Source organism: Bos indicus, chromosome 3 (assembly GCF_029378745.1).
Source record: "Bos indicus isolate NIAB-ARS_2022 breed Sahiwal x Tharparkar chromosome 3, NIAB-ARS_B.indTharparkar_mat_pri_1.0, whole genome shotgun sequence".
Lineage (NCBI taxonomy): Eukaryota > Metazoa > Chordata > Mammalia > Artiodactyla > Bovidae > Bos > Bos indicus.
In genome coordinates this window covers 46,026,135-46,040,502 of record NC_091762.1, presented here as the reverse complement: position 1 = coordinate 46,040,502, position 14,368 = coordinate 46,026,135, and the positions used below count along the sequence as shown (strand labels likewise).

Genomic DNA, 14,368 nt, shown 5'->3' with positions numbered 1-14,368 from the left:
CTTACATTGATTTAAAAAACAACATGGAGCCTATTATACAGAGTGAAGTAAGCCAGAAGGAAAAACACCAATACAGTATACTAACGCATATATATGGAATTTAGAAAGATGGTAACAATAACCCTGTGTACGAGACAGCAAAAAAGACACTGATGTATAGAACAGTCTTATGGACTCTGTGGGAGAGGGAGAGGGTGGGAAGATTTGGGAGAATGGCATTGAAACATGTGAAATGTCATGTATGAAACGAGATGCCAGTCCAGGTTCAATGCACGATGCTGGATGCTTGGGGCTGGTGCACTGGGACGACCCAGAGGGATGGTATGGGGAGGGAGGAGGGAGGAGGATTCAGGATGGGGAACACATGTATACCTGTGGCGGATTCATTTTGATATTTGGCAAAACTAATACAAAATGTAAAGTTTAAAAATAAAATTAAAAATTAAAAAAAAAATAAAAAACAACATAAAGTTCAAAATTCCTTTTTTTCTACTAATGTCCGTTTTCTATTTTTTAGTTGTTGTGGGGGTTTTGGTTAAAACGCTATCAGTCTCTATGAATTATTCCAAGTCTTAGACAACTTCCTTTGATTTGTTCCAGTGCCCTAGAGTTAATATTAAAGTACATTTTAAAACAAAGATATCAAACTTGAAATGTGTTTTGATAATCAAAGACAGTTCCTATCTGTAAGCATTTAGCCTGCTTAAGCTAGAATCAATCTATTCAGTGAATGGTTTGTATTAAAAAATGATTCAATTCACCACAAACTAATTTTTAAGATAATAAAAAATGAATATGGATTTCACAATAATCATTATCACAACTAGGAAGAGACTAATTAACAAAATGTGCCACATTCTCACATGCCTACAGAAATCATAACTTTAATACTTTAACCTAATTTACTAAGACAAGCTTTACGCTTTAATCATGGTAATAATAGAGAACAAGATCAAAGGCTGTTATTAATTTTCATTTGCAGAGCTAAATCCAAATTTACCTTGTTTGAGATACTTGTGATGAACGATTTGATATCTAGATTTGTTGGACAGCTCTTCTGACAGGGGGCATCTGCACATTTCAGACATCTAGGGAATAAAATAACTGAATTAAAGAAACTGTCAAGTAACAATCTATATATTCTCTACCCTAAACACATTCAGAGTTAGTGTCCAGTAAGAACAAATAAAACTATATTATTTTTAGGAACAAAAATTGTTTAAGCAATAAACAAAGAGTACTTGTGTTTCACTTTTTGCACACTTCCTAAGGTGTATAACATAGCACCATTCAGGTAAACAGCTATCCTTTCTCTTGGTGTTCCTCCTAGAGTTTAAGAAGACCATATTTACTTAAGGTACATGATTCATCCATTTACTAAATCAGTGTTTTTTGGATCTCTCATTGCACTGATAATGCTTAGAGAATAGAGCCTTTTTATTGTTGCTGTTTGTTTGTTTAATTTATTTACGTACTGCAGGATCTGGCACCCCACTCCAGTACACTTGCCTGGAAAATCCCATGGATGGAGGAGCCTGGTGGGCTGCAGTCCATGGGGTCACTGGGAGTCGGACACGACTGAGCGACTTCACTTTCTCTTTTCACTTTCATGCATTGGAGAAGGAAATGGCAACCCACTCCAGTGTTCTTGCCTGGAGAATCCCAGGGACGGGGGAGCCTGGTGTGCTGCTATCTCTGGGGTCACACAGAGTCGGACATGACTGAAGTGGCTTAGCATAGAAGGATCTTAGTTCCCTGATCTGGGGTCTAACCTGTGTCCCCTACTGTGGGAGTGCATTGTCTTGACTGCTGGACCACCAGGGAAGTCCTGAGAATAGAATCTTTTATGATAACAGTTTGTATGTCTTTTAGACAGTAGTTATTACACAAATGCAAAGAAAAAGATTTCCTTTTACCACTTGTAAATTCCTTTCTTCCTCTTTTTATCCCTTCCACTTATCCTCCCACCTCTCTTCCCTGACTCCTTCTTCCTCTCTGATCATCCCTCCTTTCTCCATTTTTTTTTCTTTAACATACACACTATATACACAGTAATTGGGCTTTGTAGTAGATACTGCAATGCATAGACCAGATCCCCTGCCTTCCAGACTGAAACATTTATTCTCCCAGCTGCTGTGCCCTCGGGTAAAGAAAACAGGCTGAACCAAGGTCATGCCGCCTTCCCAGGGGCAGCGAGTTTCCAATAACAGGTCACTGGTAGGAAGTAAAGACCCATTCTCCTTGCCTCTACTTGGGTAACAAGTCTTCAGGGATGCACTGCAGCCTTTACTGTTGCTATGTCTGTCCAATCTTGATTCCATCACTCTAATATAGATGTATATCTTCTAATAAACTTTCCACATACTAATTTCATTTCAGAATTTGTTTCCTGGAGAAACAACCAGAGACACGTTCATACTTTAATGTAACTAAGAACCACTTGGGAAGCCTGATAAATGTCATAGTTTGCACAGAGATGCTCCTCTTGATTTTGAGTTATTGGCTCTTGTTTAGTCGCTCAGTTTTTTCTGACTCTTTGCAACCCCATAGACTGTAGCCTGCCAGGCTCCTATGTCCACAGGGTTCTCTAAACAAGAATACTGGAGTGGGTTGCCATTTCCTTCTCCAGAGGATCTTCCTAGTTCAGAGATTGAACCCACGTCTCCTACATTGGCAGGCAGATTCTAGTTAATGTCCTGGGAATCTGCATTTTGCTGCCACTCCCCCACTCCCAATGACTGTCCTTCATGGTGATTCTGATAAACATGATTGGAGCCACACAGTATCACAATTCTATAATTACTACTTTAGGACTGAAACCACTGGCTAGAATAGTCTTTAATTTCTACATTCTTATACTTTTTGTGAATTCATTTGATAAATATTTAATGAACCCTTGTTACATGTTAGAACCTGGGATATGAGGTTATAAAAATGATGAAAAGGACAACCATGGCCCTGCTGTCGCGGACCGTGCAGTCTGGAGCAAGTTCAAACATATAAAAGGCACTTGCAGTGTCAATGTGGTCAGTGTGAATTTGGGTAGAAACAGCAAGCTAATAGAGCATATAAGAGGAACAGCAGTCCAGGAGGGAGAGGTCAGGCAAAGCTTATTGGGAGAAATAATACATAAAGGGATGCTTGAAGAATGACAGAGCATTAGGCAAGTGAAGGAGGGTGGGACTTAGAGCAGAAGATCACTCAAGAAAATGACCAAAACATAAAAACAGTATGTGCCAAGGACTAGAGAGAAAAGAACATGACAGGGTAGGTAGACTAATGGAATCTGGTCTGGCATAAAGTGAGAGTGAGAATAGAGAGGAATTAGGCTGGTGACCTAAAATTTAAGATATATCATTGTCACATTTGGCAGAAGACGAGAATTCTCTGAGATTTGCCTCAGAATGAGTCCCACGTTGCTCAGTGACAAAGGTGACGAGCGAGCTCATTTTCTATCCACTTCCATGTGTAAAGACGTTGGTTCATTTCCTTTGAGAAAACACCACCAGTCTCCTTGTCATTCTTTTGTCAATCAGAGAGTCCTCTTCATTGTCTGGACCAATTTCTCAGTACCTAATTAATATCTTGTTTTAAAATCTGATCTCTTTTCTCTGGTTTGTGCCCTTAGCCTTCTCTCTAAATTAAATTTTACACAATGAGGACCAAAGGCTTTTCATAATCAATTGTCCTCTCTGAAATGCAGTCATTAAACCTCTCCCCTATCATTTCTCTAAATGCCATTGTTAGATTCACAGCTATCATTTAGTTGAATTCCTATCTTCTAATACTTAAGTTTTTTTTCCCCTAAAACATAGTCACTGAGTTTAAAAAGAATTTCTTGGAAATTCTTGCTATGATCAGTAGCACAACAATCCAAAAAGAAAAAAAAAAAAAGGTCTATTTTGTCCTCGATTCTGAAATATAACATATAGGTGATACCTATATGTGTTAACTTCACGTGGATAAACATGTTGTAGATTAATAGTGTTTGAAAGGATATCCTGTTATGAGGTAAAATAAAGTAGCTAAGCTAAAATAAAAAGCTATAAAATAATATGCAATAATAAATATCTTCTGACTTGTAAAAGTCATTTTGACAGTTTTTTAAACATCTGCAATTCCACAAGACTAAAACAACAAAAATATTTATGATAGATAAAGATATAGACAGACAGACAGATAGATAGAGGATTCTGGCTATCCCTAATAAGGCACAAGTTTTTGGCTTTTCTTTTTTCTAACACCCAACTTAAATATAAGGCAATTAAAAAATAAAGTTATAATGTCAGCAGGTATGAATGAGCCAAATTAATGCAAAGTGTATTTTTCTGTTCTTCCAGAGAAATCTTAAATTCAACATAAACAGATTCACTTAATAGCACTGACAACGTAAGGATTTTTAGTTGTGGTTATTAAGCCTCTTTACCAAATAACTCTCCTTTTATTATTGAGCTAGTTCACAAATAACAGCTGTTGGAAATGTCAGATGTTAATGAGGCAGGGCAACGCAAACCTGAATTGTAGCGTTCTTTTTTTCTTTGGTGCCATGAATATGCCAGAATGGGCAGACTCTGATAATAATACCATCTTGCAATTCTCTAAGCGCTCTGCAGACTAAAGTGCATCAGGCTGCCATTAATCCCACTTATCACTCTGACAGCTCAGTAATTACACTACTGCTATAGCCAGGTAGTCCTAATAAAATATCAACCACTGCAGTGGAATGCATACTGGTGAGATGTTTTATTAAACTTGGGGGGGTTGATCATCAAGTGACATTAGTGTTGACCTATTTTTCTATTTGACAATAAATTATCCTTTGACCAAGCCATAATAGATATTACAGAGTGCATTTACTGTACCAAATCAGAAAGGTACTGCATTGCACTGATGTAGGCAAATGGTGTAAATAAAATAGCAGAAATGCATGTCAGAATGGTATTACCTAAATTGCTTTAAATGATTGATACCATGAAAAACCACAGACATAGTACTTAGGGGAATGTGTCAACAATTATTGTAAACCACAGTTCTACATAAATTTTTCGTTAGAAGTTAACATTTAAATTACGCTTGTTTTTATCTTCAGTCATTTAATTCCCCTTTTATGTTTCAAAGTTATCCTTTTATAGTGCAGTTTATTTTGAAATGCATTGTAAGAGGCAAAAGTTAATTCAGATAAACATTCGTGTAATATTTTTAATCCCCAAATAATTACATTTATAAGGAGTATATTAAGTTATTTTAAAGCAATAAAACATCTTAGATTTTTTCCTAGTGATGAACTTCTTTCATTTTCATATTTAATAGAGAACATGACAATAGATTTCATTAAAAAACAAAATATAGAATCTTTAATAATGTTAATCCTTCATGATTCAACATCACCATAAAAAATGTATGAAAAATTTAGTACCACTATTTAAGGGACAAAAACTATTAAAGATATATTTATCCAGTATCTTTCTCTAGGGAAAGAGAGCTATGATTCCTCTCCCCAAATATCAGTGAGGCTGGAGAGTTTTATTCTATATTATGATACCAAAAACATTATAGTGAGTAACAGAAGCAGCAGCATTTCATCCTTCACACATTTAAGAACAGACACCTGCTTCTTTTATTGTTAAGCATCCATAACAGTTGGAATAGTAACCTAGCCTTGTTAAAGAATTTTCTAATCTCTGAGTCTAAATAATTTCTTTGCCAGTAAAAAAAAAATCTCACAAATATATTTGAAAGACTTTAAACCTCACATTGCACAGTGTTTGGGTTTTATTTGCTATACTTTGGTTCAATCAAGCCAGCATTGTTTCATCAGATTATGTATAATCTATATTAATTGATATATAATCTAACAAGGAAGTTAGCATTTACATTAAAAATTATTTTGATATTGATGTTGATTTTCCTCAGATCTTTGATGTTCAGCAGCTTTATCTGAAAGGTCTAACTAATTCAAATGCAGCAATGGGTATACGATGTAACTTCTCTACCCTGTAATACCAATGTAGGCAAATCTATAGTCTAATATCCTTCCCCAGCTTCACAATAATTTCTACTGAAACCAGGCAGAATGGAGTATCAGACTGAATGGAAGGAGTGTGAATCAAGAAATGAAGGTTAAAACTGTCATACCTATGTCTGAGTTTCACAGCTTATATCACTGGTACCCAGTGACATATCTGGAACCCAGATATGGTCACAATAAAAGGACCCCAAAAAGGATGGTTGGCATCTTTAAAACATGACATCAATCCAATGTTCTGATACATCAAACACTCAAGGGCCATTCTCAGCTCAAAATAATTTTTTCTGCTGTCTCAATATTCCATTAACAGCCATTCTTATACTTCTCTGTTTCTCTAATTACACCACAAGTTCTTATTAACTCATGCATACTTGAAACTGACTTTTAATACCCCTAATATGCTTCCCAGGTGGCGCTAGTGGTAAAGAAGCCACCTGCCAATACAAGAGATGTAAGAGACTCAGGTTCAATTCCTGGGTCAGGAAGATTCCCTGGAGGAGGATATGGCAACCCACTCCAGGATTCTTGCCTGGGAAATCCCATGGACAGAGGAGGCTGGTGGGTTACAGTCCACAGGGTCTCAAAGAGTTAGACAAAAGTGAAGCAACTTAGCAATTAGCAATAGTAATATGCATCTTGGCCAGTTTCTACACTCCACTGGGTGGAAAGCTATGGCAAAATTACTTACAGTAACTGAAATTTTTATCCTGTGCACCATTCTGCATTTTTAACCACATCAATGATATTCATGATTTAAGGCTTTTAATATATATTTGATTGTGTAGGTTAACAACAAAAATATTTTTAAGTAAAGCTATTTATCCACTAGAAATTTCCATTCACATGTTGGTGTTTCAAGACAGTTCAAAAGAAACAAAATTTAAATAGTACACAATTCAAACAATTGATGCTCAAAACATTTTGTTGGATGATCATGAATATAGAAATATAATATAGATATAAACTTTTCTATAAACTTTCTATAGTCTGACACAGAAAATTATTGGTTTTCTAATAGTAATGGCTAAAAACAGTATATTTTACATTTTATGCATAATTTGAATTACATGAAGGAATTTAAAGTAAAAAAAAATTATATTAATTTTTACTCTTCATATGTAACTGATTCTTAAATATTAATAAGACTATTTTTATTTCTGCTTCATTGATGAAAAAACTGAGGTTCCAGAAATCTCCCAGAGGCATAATGATACAGGTGGCTAAGGCATTTGAAGGAAATACTAGAACATATTTACCATCTTATACTCAGGATTAGTCCATTCATATATGAAGGCGGGTTAAAATTTTAAAAGGTGATGTTTTACTGACCTTATACCTTGGCATCATCAGTGCCTCTTTGCCACAGCAATTTGAAGACTGAGAAAAAAGGCAGTTAAGAAGTCTCAGCTAGAGAAAGCTATAGTATCCTCTCTCCTGGAGTCCAATTTTAGTTTAAGGAAAAAAAAAGAAAAAAGCAGAAGGTAGTCTTAATCGCAAGAGACTTCTCAAGTCAAGATGAAAACATTAGAGTTTTATGATATTACACAATTTTGAAGGCTAATTCTATTACAACTTTAAACAGCTTTGATACAGACATATCTACTGGAAAGATAGTTTTCTAAAAATCTTTGTATGCTACAAAAACCTCAGCAGCTAAGAAGCCATTGATTTGCACACATCTTATCCTGCAAGCAAATAAGACACTTCTGTAAGAACTTAGTACACAGTACCACCTTGAAAACTTTAAATATATTGTTGTATTTTACTACACAAAGAGATCATAATCATGAGTATCTTAGAATATTGTTCTTAAACTTAGATTTTTCTCTTTCTTATAAGAGCAAATCAGACTTTAAGTTTCTGTTTTTGCTGTACAGAAGTGGAATAAGAAGAATGTGGTGGAATCAATGTACGTTATAAGCTGCAGGAAAAGTCACTGTAAGAAAATAAACACACATCATGAATATATACATAAGACAACACTAATTAGGTATGAAAAGAGAACTAAGCATGATTAAAGGAAGTGGAGTCAGTCCTTAAAGTTTTCAGAATCTACTGGGGCTTAAAGATACTAGAGACTGAAGTATTAAATAACAAGTCAAGATTTAAATACCAATACCAAAATCTAAGGGTGTGGCAGGAATGGTAAAGAACCTGCCTGCCAAGGCAGGAGGCAAAAGAGATGCAGGTTTGCTCCCTGGATTGGGAAGATCCCCTGGAGGAGGGCATGGCAACCCACTCCAATACTCTCACCTGGAGAATCACATGGACAGAGGAGCCTGGAAGGCTACAGTCCCTAGGCTCACAAAGAGTCAAACACAACTGAACTGACTTAGCACACACACCTGAAAATCTAAAGAAAATATGTATATTTGCCAAATGCAGGTTATAGAAGTGAAGGGACAATGACCCCCTTTCTAATTTCCCTCTGCTACAAAGTTATTCAAAGAATACAAGGTCATAACTTACAAACTGAATTGTTGAAATGGAATAATGAATGCTATTATATGACAACTATTAGAAGTAATATTACTCATTTACAAGTTTTTAAAAATATGTCAGTAACACAAAAGCACTTAAGTCAATGAATACAGAACAAATCAGAGTATTTATTAAATGTTTCTCTGCCCAGTAGATATCTAGGCCCTAAAATCTACAATATAATTTGATCCTTGTCACTTGCAGCTATAATAGAGTTATACTTTGATCAAAAAACCAGAGAATACTATAGATAAAAGTCCTTCTTTATGTCCTGGAGGGATGGTGTCCTTGGCAAAACCCTCTTGGAAACCATTCTTTATTCAACTTAAAGACAGTAGGGATTGAGAGTATTCAAAGTGATTGAAGAAGATGGCCAGATTCAAGAAGATAGAGAGTTCCTCCACCTTGTAGTAATGAGATAATGGCAAGTCATGTACCTGAATAGGGTTCAGTTCAGTTCAGTCACTCAGCCGTGTCCGACTCTTTGTGACCCCATGGACTGCAGCACACCAGGCCTGCCTGTCCATCACCAACACCCAGAGTTTACCCAGACTCATGTCCATTGAGTCGGTGATGCCATCCAACCATCTCATCCTCTGTCATCCCCTTCTCCTCCTGTCCTCAATCTTTCCCAGCATTAGGGTATTTTCAAATGAGTCAGCTCCTCACATCAGGTGGCCAAAGTATTGGAGTTTCAGCTTCAACATCAGTCCTTCCAATGAATACCCAGGAGTGATCTCCTTTAGGATGGACTGATTGGATCTCCTTGCAGTCCAAGGGACTCTCAAGAGTCTTCTCCAACACCACAGTTCAAAAGCATCAATTCTTCAGTACTCAGCTTTCTTCACAGTCCAACTATCACATCCATTCATGACTACTGGAAAAACTATAGACTTGACTAGACAGACCTTCGTTGACAAAATAACGTCTCTGTTTTTCAATATGCTGTCTACGTTGGTCATAACTTTCCTTCCAAGGAGTAAGCGTCTTTTAATTTCATGGCTGCAATCACCATATGCAGTGATTTGGGAGCCCCCCAAAATAAAGTCAGCCACCGTTTCCACTGTTTCCCCATTTATTTGCCATGAAGTGACGGGACTGGATGCCATGCTCTTGGTTTTCTGAATGTTGAGCTTTAAGCCAACTTTTTCGCTCTCCTCTTTCACTTTCATCAAGAGGCTCTTTAGTTCTTCTTCACTTTCTGCCATAAGGGTGGTATCATATGCGTATCCGAGGTTATTGATATTTTGCCCAGCAATCTTGATTCCAGCTTGTGCTTCATCCAGCCCAGCATTTCTCATGATGTACTCTGCACAGAAGTTAAATAAGCAGGGTGACAATATACAGCCTTGACGTACTCCTTTTCCTATTTGGAACCAGTCTGTTGTTCCATGTTCAGTTCTAACTGTTGCTTCCTGACCTGCATATAGGTTTCTCAAGGCAGGTCAGATGGTCTGGGTTACTTTATTTATAGGAAATAGCCAGCACGAACAAGTCAGATAATACAAAGCATATATGTGTGATACATAGTGTGTGTGCACACACCTAGACTTACATGTACCCAAATATTAATTACTAAGTGATTAAATGTGCTTGTTTGTACAAAGCCTTTAAATATATTAACCCAGAAAGCACAGCATAAAGATTAAGAGAACAAGTTCTGGGATTTGATGTCCACATTTAATTCTTGACTTAGCTTTACTGGTGTTAAGATGTTAGGCAAATGACTTAACCTCTCTGAGGATCCGTTTTCTCATATGCAAATGGAGATAATAATTTGTACTTCAGAGGTTTGTTGTAAGAATGTTAAAATATTACACACTTACACCAAATAGTATGTACTCCTTTAGTTATTTAACAGTCATTCTCTATAATTCTCAAAATGCTCTGAAAAGTTATGTATTGCTTTCTCTCCTTTAATGTGAAAGGGGTCAGTGAAAAATCACACTATAGTGTTTTATAGTTATCTAAATATATTAAACATAGTGGATTTCTGACCAACATAAACATATGCTTTAAATCTTCATTTTCTCTTTATGAGATTTCAGAAGAAACAAAGAGTATTTACATTTCAGGAAAATCAGAGAGCCTTCTCAACAGATACTTATACTGGAGACTGCAGAATAAGTAGGATTTTACCATGGACCAAGGAGTCTACCAGAGCTTAATACTGAGACCAAGTTTCAGATGCATATGTGGTTCTCCATATTTCATATCAGTTCAGTAGCAGCTACTATACAATGTGCATTTTACCTGCCCGGTAATATGGCAGGAATGAACGAGAGGAATGAGGGGATGGAATGAGGGGAAAAGAACATCTACTGCCTAATATCATTCTTTAAAAAAAAACAGACTATGGGTTCAACCAGGGCAGAGAGAATGACCCAACACTGGTTCTCCATATCTATGTTTGTAGCTGGCACATGTACAGTTGCTCACAGATGCTTATGGAAAATTCCTGTTATTGCATTTCTTCAGGGATCAAACTGCTAAAATGCATGTCAATCTCATCAGTGATCCAGTGTTATTTATACAGAATCCTTTCCTCTTAAGGCTTCTTGTTGTTTCTTTATGCTAATAATATGAGGCAAACATATTCTCCTCCCCAAAATAAGTTAAATTAAAGATGATAGGTTGGGCAATTCAATATACTGTGAGGTTTGAGCTTTTGAAAAATGGATATATCCTAACTAAAGGTGTAACTGATCTTGTTATGAATGTATACTTGAGAAAGTAATGAAAGAAATGAGTAAATATGAGAATCCTTGTGAAAGAGGCTTTCCTTTCTTGCTGAACCACATATTACCTATATTTTCAATGCCTGTGTAAGGCATATTTCTCCCTTTCGCTTTTCCATTGCTACCACCTGAAGAGATGGTGACAGAGTATTTCTTACCCTCCAGGGTAGAGCAGCACTTTGCCTTAACAAAATATGCTATCTATGAACAAATAAAATATTTCCTTAGATAACTGTTTACAATTAAGAAAATATCTATGATTTATATACCATTTAAATTTGAATAAGGTGATTGACAGGGAAGCCTGGTGTGCTGCAGTCCATGGGGTCACTAAGAGTCAGACACAACTGAGCGACTGAAACTGAACTGAACTGATTGAATGTACATGCGATCACATACACTCGTAATAAAGATCAATCACATGCTTAGTCTGGAGAAGGAAATGGCAACCCACTCCAGTATTCTTGCCTGGAAAATTCCATGGATGGAGGAGTCTGACAGGTCCATAGGTCGCAAAGAGTCGAACATGACTGAGCAACTAACAACAACATGTTCAGTTAAGCATGCAGTCATTTTGAAAAATCCAAGATTTGCAATACATCTACAGTCTAACCTGCTATTTTTAATTTAACTACAACAAGCCATATGTAATTATTTTTCAAACCAGCATATTGTTGCTGAGCACAATTGTGGTTCCCCTCACATTCTAGACAGCTGTTACATGATGCTCAATACACTTTTGATCCTTTACAGACCTTAGAGAGAACTGGGTGACAGTACTGACAGTTTTTATTACAGCTTTCCTACTACTCAATAATCTTATTTCACCTGGACTATTTCCCCAGTAGTGTCATAAACTCTTTGATTTATATTGAGAATCCTTCCAGGCTTCTTAGAAAGAAGACATTCTTCCTCATAACATATCCATATGATGTGCAAATTATATTTTCAAACTTTGAAACACCTGTTATATGTTTACCTTAATGTCAATGATGCTCCCTTAGGAAGGCCAACCAAAAAAAGTAATTTATATTAGTCATAGATGTTTTTAAAGCAAAATTTTCAGCAAATTTCAAAACTGAAAAAGCTTTATAATTTATGAATTTGCAGGTAATTTCAGAAAAAATATAAGACTAATAGTAATGTTGGCAGATTTTTATCTGATTTCTAATAAACATGTAAAAGAGAAACAAAGTCAAACAGTATAATCTACAAATAAAATACAATTCCTAGATATGTGGGATATATTGATCATGAAAAAAGAACATTTGTGTAAAAATGTATGGAAGATATTCATTTAAAAATATACCAGACTTACTCCATGTAAAAGAGAATTCTGTCCAGTATTTTTGTCTTTGTAAGTGCAACAGTTATTGCAATACTTGAGGTGATAAAAGAACAAATATGGAGAGCAATGACCATCCTTGAATTTTCCAACTATTGGTACTAGTGTTCAGTTTCATGTGTGGAGCCCATAAAAATTTGTCTAAAAGCTTCACTTTATAAAAATAATGTCACTCCTCCTTATTTAAAAGTAAAAGCCTTAAAGCATACTTTAAATATTCATTCCTTTTACATAGTTAAATCTATGTTGATTACCCTAAGTAAAAGAAAACTGCATTCAGCACAAAAAAAAATTTAAGTAAAAGAAAACTGCATTCAGCACAAAAAAATTTTAAGTATTATACGCAATCCAGCTGATCTTTTTAAAACCCATAACTGATTATGACATTCTCTTGCTTAAAAGGAGAACTGGCATACAGTACAATGGCCTTTGAACTTGGCCCCTGCCTACTGCATTCCTCCAGCTCCAGCTGCAACAACTGACCGACTCTGGAACTCTGTAGTTTTGTGACCAGGTTATCATTTTTCAACCTCTGTGTATTCCAACATGATCTTCCCTTGCCTGAAGAGCTACAGAATTCATCTCCAATGTCTCTCATGGAGCCCCCTGGTTCTTACCATTTTCATCTTCCAGAGCACCCTGTGGATTCTTTTATGAAAGTAATGATTACACTGGACACTAACAGTTGATTTTCTGTTCTCTGAATCCTTCTCCACTGAGAAAATGTTTGGGTTCCTTGTCTTTGTGGTAGGTCTGCTTGGAAATAAATTAATTTTAAATTGGCTGAAAAAGCCAACCAGAATTTTGGAAATGTACCAGTCACTTCTTTTAATGTTTCAGAAAACAATTTTAATAACTTCCTTTCGAACTTATGTAAATAATATATGCTTACAGTAAAAGATATTTATATTTGTTTTAATTTATTTAGTATATGAGTTGCTATATGCCAGTTGTGTTCTATGTGTTTTATAAATACTAACCCACTTAATTTTCATAACCACTCAGTGAGGAAGACATAAATATTAATTCACTATGGCTTTATGATAATCTGATGTGGTAGAAACTTTTTATTCTCATTTTAAGATAATAAGGCACAAAATTTTCTTCTCTGATTTAAGTGTAAAATATTTTATTGTCCATTTCTGTGATCCTGGTGATCATTAAGCTAACAGACATAAAAGGAATGAAACTGGGTCATTTGTAGAGATGTGGATGGACCAAGAGTCTCTATACAGAGTGAAGTAAATCATACAGAAAAACAAATATCATATATTCATGCATACATATGGAATCTAGAAAAATGGTACAGAGGAACCTATTTGCAGGGCAGGAATAGACACACAGACTTAGAGAATGGACATATGGACACGGGGTGGGGAAGGGGAACTGTGATGAACTGGGGGACTGGGATTGACATATATACCCTCCCAATGTGTAAGACAGACAGCTAGTGGGAACCTGCTATACAGCACAGGGAGCTCAGCTCTGTGCTTTGGGGTGATCTAAAAGGGTGAGATGGGGGAAAGGGAGGTCTGAGAGAGAGGATATATGTATACATATAGCTGATTCACTTCATTGTACAACAGAAACTGTACAATATTGTAAGGAAAATATACCCCAATTTTAAACAAAGTTAACTGACATTTCTCAAAGGCCTGTGATTCCCAGTTTTCTCTTCTAAACTCATAATAGTGTCTGGTGAAGTCAGGGCTTGCCTCCAGGTTGTGGAATGGAAAGCCAGATTGAGGACTCTTATCCATCCAGGTCTGATGTTCT

At 36.1% G+C, this 14,368-nt stretch overlaps 1 protein-coding gene across 2 annotated transcripts in view; it reads right to left on the bottom strand.

Moving 5' to 3' along the window:
• The window catches only part of DPYD (dihydropyrimidine dehydrogenase), a 922,996-nt gene that overhangs the window by 714,263 nt on the left and 194,365 nt on the right, over positions 1–14,368 (bottom strand). For both annotated transcript variants that reach the window (XM_070779940.1, XM_070779937.1), the window contains exon 4: positions 1,001–1,088. In XM_070779940.1, coding sequence (XP_070636041.1) covers positions 1,001–1,088 — 88 coding nt within the window. The remainder of the gene's footprint in view (positions 1–1,000; positions 1,089–14,368) is intronic.